The sequence below is a fragment of the Lactuca sativa genome, chromosome 2 (assembly GCF_002870075.4).
Source record: "Lactuca sativa cultivar Salinas chromosome 2, Lsat_Salinas_v11, whole genome shotgun sequence".
NCBI lineage: Eukaryota > Viridiplantae > Streptophyta > Magnoliopsida > Asterales > Asteraceae > Lactuca > Lactuca sativa.
Genome location: NC_056624.2, coordinates 24,284,429 through 24,295,041, shown reverse-complemented (window position 1 = coordinate 24,295,041; position 10,613 = coordinate 24,284,429). Strand labels below are relative to the sequence as shown.

Genomic DNA, 10,613 nt, shown 5'->3' with positions numbered 1-10,613 from the left:
AAAGAACTAAGAGGTACTCCATGCATGAGTACTTCGGTGTTCTGATATGACGACTTCGCTGGAAAAGCGATCTAGAAGAAAGAGATGTTCGTATGAAGCTGATTGTTTCTTGATGAGGACATGATTCTGTTAGCACGAATGATAAGGATTTTGTGAGCGATTCTGGTTGACCCTAGATGTACTTCGATTGCTCAAGAAAAGAGTAAGAGTATGTTCTCAAAAGTTTGACCTACACCCCTATGATGCAGTACTAGTACGGAATGGAAGTATGATCGCGAAGGTTTGACCTACACCCCTATGATGCAGTCCTAGTAATAAGTAGAAGTAAGTTCGTAGAATGGTCTCAAAACGTTTGTCATTCAATCCGAGGTATCGTGGGTTGGTGAATAACGAGATCCAACCACTGAAAGAGACTTGGAAATGTCTCCGGAGCTAAATTACTATAGTCCAATGACTTGACTAAAGCATGTTTCAGATAGACCCCAATGAAAGTATGATAAGAGTACTCGAATGAAGAATGACACAAAAGTTAGCCGGCTGTCAATATCTTTGATATTCACGATGTATAGATTCGGGAAAATGACCTTGTGAAGGTCTTACATCATATCCAGAGAAGATAGTCCTTGACATCATAAAGACCAAACTAAAGTACTTACAGTACAAGATAATTTCATAGAAAATGCCACATCGGGCATAGACAGAAAAACGATTCCTTTTAATGAAGAAATAAAGTAAAGCGTCTACTACTGGCGACGGTCATCCCTCTGGTGAACTCTTAGTTCAGCCAATTGACGTTCCATGTCAAGTAGGTGTCTTCCGTACACCCTAAGGCGTACTCGGAGCTCCATGACTTCGGCTCGTGATTCAGCTAGTACTTGAAGCAGGGTCTCATGGTTTCTCTCTGATCTATCGTGAGCATCTTCTAGACGAATGGTGCGGAGGGAATGCATTCTCGCATCGGCGACAACTTCGGTGATCTGATGTAGGGTTGTCCTGCCTTGAATCTCATTTCGGGTCACTCTGCGGGCCAAGATTGGCAAGACTCTATCTGTTGAGCCCCCATTGCTCAAGTCGTAAAAGCTTCGGTCGCCATCAAATGGCATATACTGATCTTGTCCTTGGCTCCATGTTTCCAAGCATTCCACTCACTCAGGGTCGGGCCATGAAAAGTCGGACGAGGGTTAGGAATTGGAAAGGGAGCTGCTCGGGGTAGGTTCTCAACCTCTGGTTCGGAGTTAGCATCATACGAAAGGTCTTCATCATGGTAATCATTCAAGGGGATAGGATGATCATTCTTTGGTTCTTCTCCAAACCAACCAGTTATGACCTCACTCAGAAGGTACTGGTTGTCGTGGGGATGGAGTCCAGCTATGTTTTCTATGCGAGAATTTAGGGTGAGAGAATAATTATTAGACGAAATATCTAGATAATTATTTAGAAAACCTTCATCAGTTACATCGCTATTTGTGAAGTGCATACCGACTATGTGTAATCTAAACAGGATAGACCTTCGAATAAGTGACCTTAACTCCGTATTCACACAGAATAGGGGTGAAGTAAAATTTCCACAGATTTTAAGTCTATAACATCCTAATTACATATAGCCTCAGTTTATCCACTTAGCAACTATCAACTTAGTAAGGAAGATCCCGTTATAGTTCTCAAGTATAACGTACTTATAGTAACACCAAATACTCCTATAGTATTTTAAATCTTAATGCTATGTTCTATTGTTCTCATTGTGGTAGGGTTGGTAAGATTTTAGCATTGTTGCAACCACACAATTAAACTTAGGCACATGCTAGTCAACCCTCGGATAATATAGGTGATCAGGCTATATCTTCCCAGTTTTAACCATATGTCTCTAAGCCCACTTGTGTTTCCCAACAATCGTAATTCTTTTGTACTGTCCTAGTGACACTGATTTTAGTATGAATGCAGCACATATACTTACTTAAATATTTTATTATTTAAAGTATAAACTCTTGGTCAGAGTATTATTAATCCCTTATGTATTTATAGTTAGTATATCTTTTATGGGTTGATATACTTAATTCACTATAAACAATGCTCAGATACCAATCTGTCGCACCCCAAAACCAAGAACGGCGAAAATGTTCTGGGGCGGAGGACGTCTTGTACAGTATCACAACAATGAAAAGTAGTAAACAAGTAACAACATCATCCATTGCATTAATAATAGAATTATTATACAAGTATGTTCTATCAAATTTTGATAAACACTAAAGCATAAATCAAAATGAAAGATGAGTCTTGAACAAGCTCCATCTTCCTTTCTCCTTGCATCGGTACCTGTCTATGATGACCTGAGGATACAAGTAATTTTGAAAGCGAGTATCAGCTTTGAAGCTGGTGAGATCATAAGTATTTTAGTGTCTTAATTTGTATGTAAGAATTTGTAAGTAATTGAATTGTAAGTATTGAAAATGTATACGAACTGTAAGTATGAAAATGTTTGTAAAACAACTGTAAACGTTTGAAAAACCCTAGAAATCCCTATCATTCCTACTATTATAACAGGGAGTCTTCTACCAAGACTTGACTGATCTCTATGTAGTCTTCTACCAAGACTTAACTGTTCTATATGTTCGTCTCTTGTAAAAGTGTGTAACTTTCCCAAGTGTAACTATCATTATCAAAATATAGTTTTTACATTTATAGTTTAAGTGAAAATATCACTAAATATGTGTACAGGGAAAATTAATGTAGTACTAAATCGTAACGCTATAAGAACTACTGCTATACTAATTACCTTAAACCGGATTTATATTAAGGCATTATGTGATAAATTGCACCATACTATCGACTGGTAACAACGACATACGAATGGTCGTAATAACGGAATGACGTTTGGCACCTGCAGACCTGCAGGTCCGGCTGTAGCTAGCAGCAAGGTGTAGGATAGTCAATCCAGTATAGATCTATACGCAAACTCACGCTCTCCCTCCAAGAGAATTTTGGCTACAACTCGGGCCATGACATTTAAGGCATGCTCCGATACAGTGCATCACAATTTTATTAACGTATTCATGTATATGTACTTATGTAAGTGAAATCATGTAAAAGTATATGAACGTATGCCTTTGCTACCCAAAGGCACTGAACTGACTGAAAGGAACTATTATGTCCATATATGTATACATGATATATAACTAATGTTTAAACGACCTTCGGACGGTACCCGATATCCCACCAGACCACATCTCAAGCGCGAAAAGGAAATAGGGTGGATAGCCTTCCTAAGTCTATTATAACATTACTTATATAACTATACAAATATAGGCATGCTTATAACAAAATCTCTATGTAAACGTAATTATGTAATTGTATAGTAATGTACTATGTATAGTAGTTGTAATGTAAGTTCTCTCTATCTAGAAAGTATTGACTCATGAATGAACTGACTCCTTGTGTGATATCGTGTTCTAGTAATAGTTCTAGTATCTTCCTAAACTACCCATATGGTAGCTTACTAGTAATATAACTGGTACGTATGAACATGGATGTATACCCTTGCTATCCAAGGGCATTGGATGAACTGGAAAGACCTTTTATGACTATATATGTACACATGATATATAACTAATATTTAAACGACCTTCGGACGGTACCCGATATCCCACCAGACCAGATCTCAAGCGCGAAAAGGAAATAGGGTGGATAGCCTTCCTAAGTCTTTTAAACATTTCTTATATAACTATACATATAGAGGCATGCAATTTATAATATAAAAGCATAAATAAGTTTTGTAAAACATTTGAACATAAATATTATTTTAAGAAAAGATCGACTTGATGTCAATCTATAAAACAGTTTGAAGGCATAAGTTTGATAAAACAGTTTAAGTATAAAGAAACATTTGTTTGAAACACAATTGTAAATAAGTTTGAAATGTAATATACAGAGTAAAATGTACAGTGTAATAAGGAGTTTAAAACATATAAAATGTTTATAAAAATCATTTAAAGGAACTGTTTGGTAAAACGGCTAATGAGTAGCCAAATCATTTGAATGTTGTATATTAATCACATGTGATTGATATAATAATTGGCATAATTCTACTTATTAACCACATGTGATTGATATAATAACTAGCATGATTCTACTTGTATCCCCCCATAAAACATTTAAAAATAGTTTAAAACATTAGTTAAGGGGTATGAACTCACCTACAGTAAGTGACTGGAATTGAACGGACTGTTATCGTAAGGAAGGATCGGGCAAGTGCTCGGTGTCAAGTGAAGACTTTAGACACACACAATGATCCTAATTACATATGAAGACATATGTATATAAATAATTAGTGATTAAAAACACTAATTATACAAGTATAAATATTTAAACGCGAGGAAAACACTTTTGGTCAAGTGCTAGGAGGCTAATGGGTTGCAACAAAGGAGTGCAATACCACAAATGGGAGTTTAAGGTCTAATGACCATGTTCTTTGGAGTTTACGGCCCATGGGAGTAAGCTCCTGGCCGTAAACTCTCAACCAAGTCCCTAAATGGTGTCTACCAATTATACAACTCATGTGGTGAATTGTTTCAAGGCTATAACAAGTGTTTGGGTGCGATATTAACTTCTTTGGGGAGTTTACGGCCCAGAGACCATATTCCCTTGGAGTTTACGGCCGTAAACTCCCTTGGGAGGGTTTTTATGGTGTTTTCAAGTCTCAAACATTTCTAGGTAATGATCTATGTTGGGTTCTAGGCATAAAGAAGGAGTTAGGGTGTCATTTGACCCCTTTATAGGTGTTTACGGCCCAAGAACTACTCTTGGCCGTAAACTCCTCAATACTTGTGATTCCTTATGTTTTCTAGGCTTTAAACACTTTAGGGTACATGTCTAAAATTGAGTCTAAGCCTTAGGTAGTGTTTGTGGCATCAAAACACCCCTAACTAGAGTTTTCGGCCCATGTACCAATTGGCCATGTGTTTGCGGCTATGAACACCCCTAGGTGTTGGTATTTTGAGTGTTTTCGGTATTAGACACATCAAGGTAATGTGCTAGGCTAGTATCTTGGCTAAATGAAGGCATTTAGGGCATTTTGGGCACTTAACATGGAGTTCACGGCCAAGAAGTTCCTTGGCCGTGAACTCACTTTCCGCATTGTTTTGAAATGATTTTGGTGTCCTAAACATGAAATGAAGGCTTCTAGTTCGAGTTCTAAAGCTTTGAGGGTCATTGGAACCCTTTAGGACCTTAAAATGGAGTTTACTCCCCAAGTGTTCTTGGGCGGTAAACTCCCAAATCTTGGGTTATTAATCCGATTTCGATGTTTTCTAGTCGTATACACACTAGCATACAAGTCTAAGGTAGTTACAAGTCACGGGGAAAGGACTAGGTAGCATTTAATCCACCTTTTGGAGTTTACTACCCAAGAACGTTCTTGGGCGGTAAACTCCCGAATCTCACAGATTTGATATGTAATTTGTGTTTCTAAACACAATCTAATCTATATAACATAACTAGATCGAAGTACTCACAATTTGGGATAAAAACCCGAAGATCCGTGAGAGAGAATTTTGACTTTTCTCTAAATGGAATCCATCAAATGAACCAATTTGGTTCAGAATTCTATTTATAGTCCGGAGATATTTTTGGCAGAAAATATTTTTATTCCTGGAACGAACTCTAATGTCCTAGAGTCTTGGAATAACAGTGTTGCACAAAACCCTAGTGCATCCACTCTCCTAATATCTCCTTAAGTGTAAAATCCTGAAAACTGCCAAACTTATACTCGAAGTCTGAATTTTCACTGTAACTGCTCTACATCTATTGGCTTGATATGGTTTGTTCGGAATGGAAATTTCGGGTTGTCACACTGCTACTCGACGAGTCAGGGCAACCAACTCGTCGAGTAGACCTTGAAATCATGAAGAATCAAAGCCATAAATTAATATTTAGGAATTGGGGCGTTACAACCATAGGGCCACCATTTAACCAATGGCCACCATTGCACCAACAAGTCACCATCAGTTCATGGTGGTTGAGTTGAGTGTCTCTTTCAAATCTTGTATCAATGTATTAAGTGCTTAAGAGGTTTGGAATGAAAGCTAAACCCTAAGTTCTAGTTTGATGTTTATGAAAACTGTGTTGTTATGTTGATATCAAGGCAAACACTTAATCTGTTAAGATACCCTTGTTATACCTCTCAATATGGGTTTGACTTAATTCATTAAGTTCTTACTGTGTGGGACAAAAAGATGGTTGTACAATATAACCTTATTATTCAGTTTTTTGTATCACGACTACTTAACGTATGGTACTACCAGCTAAACATGTTGGTCATCAAAGATATTTATATCAACTTTGTTGGTTCAATTAGTAATATGTTTGTTGGTTTCATTTGATACAAATTTGTCAATCCTAGTGCGTATAATCAAGTAACACCCATATAAAAATAGAAAATAACTATTTAACTAGGATACAGTTTTATGAAGCATAATTTTGCATTTTGAGTGCCTATATATCCATTAGCCCGTGGATCCTTGTCACTTTTATACTATTATTGTTACTGTTACCCTTGAATTTGGATGTGAAATTATTGGTTATAAGAGCAAAGCTGAATTGGTTCTACAACTCTGACGCCGTGCAACTCCGGTAAGGTGGTTGGTAGTTATGGCGGCGGGAGAAAGGCTAGTAGCATCTAACAACGAGTCCAAGGATGGGAAGTGAGGTGGGGTAAGTGAAGCATAATTATTTAATAATTAAAGTAATTATAATAAGAAGAAAGTACAAAATCAAAAAAGGACAACAAGGAAATTTTATCTTATGCATACTTAACGAAGGCACATTGAAGTTTTTGTCCATAAATAGGGTAACTGGAAAAAAACCTATTTCCCATTTTAGTGTGGTTTCAAAAGTACTTACCATATTAGTATTATTCTAATTTAAAAACTAATATTCTTGTTAAAGAAAAAAAACACGTTATTTTGATTCCTAGCCCCTTGGAACGAAGCAGTGAATAGAACGAAACAAAAAAAAAAGACGAAAAATCATCTAGGGCTCCACTGTCACTCCTTCGTTGCAGCCTCCTCCGCCCATCGCCGGACACCTGCGGCCTCCTCTACCGGTCGCAGGTTCATCTCCAACACAGAAACTTAAAGGTACCAAAAACTTAAAGCTTTTTTGATTCTTCCGGTTTCAATCCGATTCAGATTCTTCTACACTATCCGATTATGATTCTTCTCGTTTCCAATTTATATGCATTGTTGACCAATTTTTCTTCTGTTTATTTTTTTATAGATGAATTTTTTCACAACTGTGTTTTTATCTTTTTGTAGATGGAATTGATTGCACACATGTCATTATGTATCTTTTTTTATTATTATTATCACATATTGGTATGATCATTTTTTGATTAGTTTTTGTTTGTTTTGTAGATGAATTCTATTATAGACATGATTGACAATGATGATTCTTTTATAATCTCTCAAGCTGCAGTTGTGCTTAATGAGATGAATATAGACAATGAAGTTGAGTTAAATGAAATATTGGAAAATGGAATTGGAGATGAAGATGATGAATAAGTATCTTTTGACAACAATGTTCAAGTACCTTCAACTTTTACTAATATGGAAAGAACAAATTTGACTATTGATGACAATTGGATTGTGACACAATCAACAAGTAAGAATGATTTTACATGAGAGTTGAGACCAGATTCTTTCAAGGATAAAGAGGAACTTGTTAGAGCAATCAAGATCCATTGCATTAGGACACATAGACAATTTAAGGTCATTGACTCATGCCCAACTATTTGGACTATAAGATGCAAGTTATATTTACAATTTGGTTGCAAATGGAAATTTCATGCAAGTAAACATAAATGTAGTGGATATTTTAAAATCACAACATATAAGTCCACATATTTTTTTTTCTTTCTTTCTTTTCTACAAGTTAAAATTTGTTCCTGGTTTAAGTTCAAGCTAGTTGTAATGTTTTTTGTTTTTTTTTTTTTGGGTAACAAATGATTTTGGAATGTTTTTTTTTACCTTAAAAACATTTATATATGTAATGTTGAAGTTTTTGCACCTTAAAATATATTGTATGTTTAATTTATGGTTATTAAAATTTGATAGTCAAAGATTTGCATAAAAAAACACGGATATTTACAATATAAAAGCAAAATAAAAAATTTTTAAAAAAATGGTAATTAGAAAAAAAACAGTAAGAAAGGATAAATAACTTAAATAGAAACTTTAATTTAAAAAAAAAAGTAACAAAAAGGTGAAATAAAATAGAAAAATAAGATATTTGAAATAAAAAAAAACATTAAAAGAAAGAACTGAAAAGTAAGGAAAATAAAAAATACTAATATTGTAAATATTTTTAAAAGTATACTAAAATAGAAAATAGTTTTTTCAATCACTTGTATAAAAAAAACTCTGGCACATTTGAAGGTAAAAATAAAAAAAGACCATTGACATCATTGTTACAAAATAAATAAATAAAAAAGAAAAAAAAATCTATAGGAAAATACACATGGAATAAACTGCATATATTCTAAAACCATACGGAATAAAGTAAACTGCATATATTCTAATTATAAACCATACGACTGCATATATTCTAAAATCACACGGAATAAAGTAAACTGCATATATTCTAATTACAAACCATACGACTAAAGTCACTGAACTGCATAAAACCAAAACCAAAATATCATAAAACCCCTAGAAATTCACCTCCCAAAATCAAAAATGTCAGATTACATACCTTTCGAAATCCAAGTGCAAATCATCAAAAGACTACCCGTGAAGTCATTACTTCAATTCAGATCTGTCTCAAAACAATGGAAGTCTTTGATCGACAGCTCCGAGTTTATTGCTGGTTACAGATTCCGCCAGACTCATCCACAACGTCTGCTTCTATGGTACAAAGATCCAGTAGACTTGAAGCAAAATTACGTTTCGTTTCTCGATGATGACGCTTTCGCCCAACAAGAGCTTGCTCCGACTGTTCCTCCTATGCTCCCTGAACATTTATTTAGATCGGAAGCGCCCCGGAGCTCTCAGGGATTGGTGTGTTTGTCTGGTTTTTATGAATATCCAGTCGCTCCTCTTTGTAAAATTAGAACAAAGATGATTGTTCTTTTGAATCCTTCGATTAGAAAATCAGTCTTAATACCTTTCCCAGGTTTTCTAAATTTCGAAATTGTTGATGGTTTTGGGGTTTGTCCTATCACTAATGACCCTACGATTGTGAAGATTAAAAATGTTTGTACGGATCTTGGAACAAAAGTTAGCTCTCCCATAGTCGAGGTTTTTAAATTGAGCACAGGTTGTTGGAGAAGTTTTTGTAGCAATCTGCCTAAGAAATCAATTCACTTTATGTCGCCTAATGTAGCTATCGATAGTTATATTTATTGGGTTGCTTTTGATAATGATTTTTTAGATAATGATTCTCAGATACTAAAACCGCTGATTATTTCATTTCATATGACTACCGAAGAATTTAGAGTGATAGACCTACCAAATACTTTAGCATATGAAATCGATGAAGAATTTAGAGTGATAGACCTAACAGATAGTTTACCATATGCTTCGCTTTCCCTCTCTAAGCTACGTGACTCTCTTGCTGTGCTTAAATACGTTACACGCAATGATCCTGGAACACAAAGTGAATTTGAAGTTTGTGATGTATGGATTATGGATAATGATGTTCTGCATTCTTTTACAAAGCTATATACCATTAACCCACGATATGATATAATAAGGATTTTGGGATTTACAAATAGTGGTGAACCTATGATGGAAGTACTCAAAACACAAAGTATTTTGGGATCTTGGGGATGTCACACAGAACCAGCTTCAGTTGTCGTGTATGAACCTAACTCAAAACGGATCAGAGATATTGGGATTCGTGCAGAATATGCTTCATCACTTGTTAGCTCGTATATGGAAACACTACTGCTGCTTGATCAATCAAATTGTAATGTTTCACTATGGCCAGATCAGATTGCCAGAGGTGTCGCGTATACGGGATTAGTTGTGTTGTGAAGCAGGAAAGAAGGGAAGACAATGTGATATTATGATATCTTGTATTCTCATGACATGATGGAGGGATGTGCTTGTAACTTGTAAGGTAGGATAAACCACTTATATTTCTTGTATGTGTTCATCAATGCCCTAATGTGGAAATGTGTAATCTTACAGTTTCTCAAATACATGTAACAGATGTATGTTGCATTGATGGAGGCCTCAATTAGCTCTTTCATCATTTAGATATTTGTTCACATTACACATCGACAATTGTGTAGGATTCATAGCTTTGCTAAATGTTTGAATATGTCTAAGTAATGATTTTTCACATGAAGTGATTTCTTGGAACATATTAAAATGGATAGATGTGTAATATATACAAAACAAAAAAAAAAATCGTTTGAAAGCCGGTGAATTTTGAGACATTGTAAAGCAAAACTCTTTCCATTATGTTATTTTTGCTTTGACAAAAAGTTGAAGATGTAATCTCGTTCAAGCAGATCTTTTAATCCTTTTCATGTTATAAATTTGTTTTTTGTCTACTTCTTTATCTTACGTAACTAGTTTATTCTTATATCATTTGGTACAAATGTAAACCAAACCACT

The 10,613-nt window shown here is 35.1% G+C and overlaps 1 protein-coding gene across 1 annotated transcript; it reads left to right on the top strand.

Moving 5' to 3' along the window:
• The first annotated feature begins 8,629 nt into the window (after positions 1-8,629).
• On the top strand, positions 8,630-10,341 carry LOC111888745 (putative F-box protein At3g16210). The gene has a single exon (XM_042899019.2). It carries the CDS (start codon positions 8,727-8,729, stop codon positions 10,023-10,025), a length of 1,299 nt encoding a protein of 432 aa, XP_042754953.1. The 5' UTR covers positions 8,630-8,726; the 3' UTR covers positions 10,026-10,341.
• Positions 10,342-10,613: the final 272 nt, after the last annotated feature.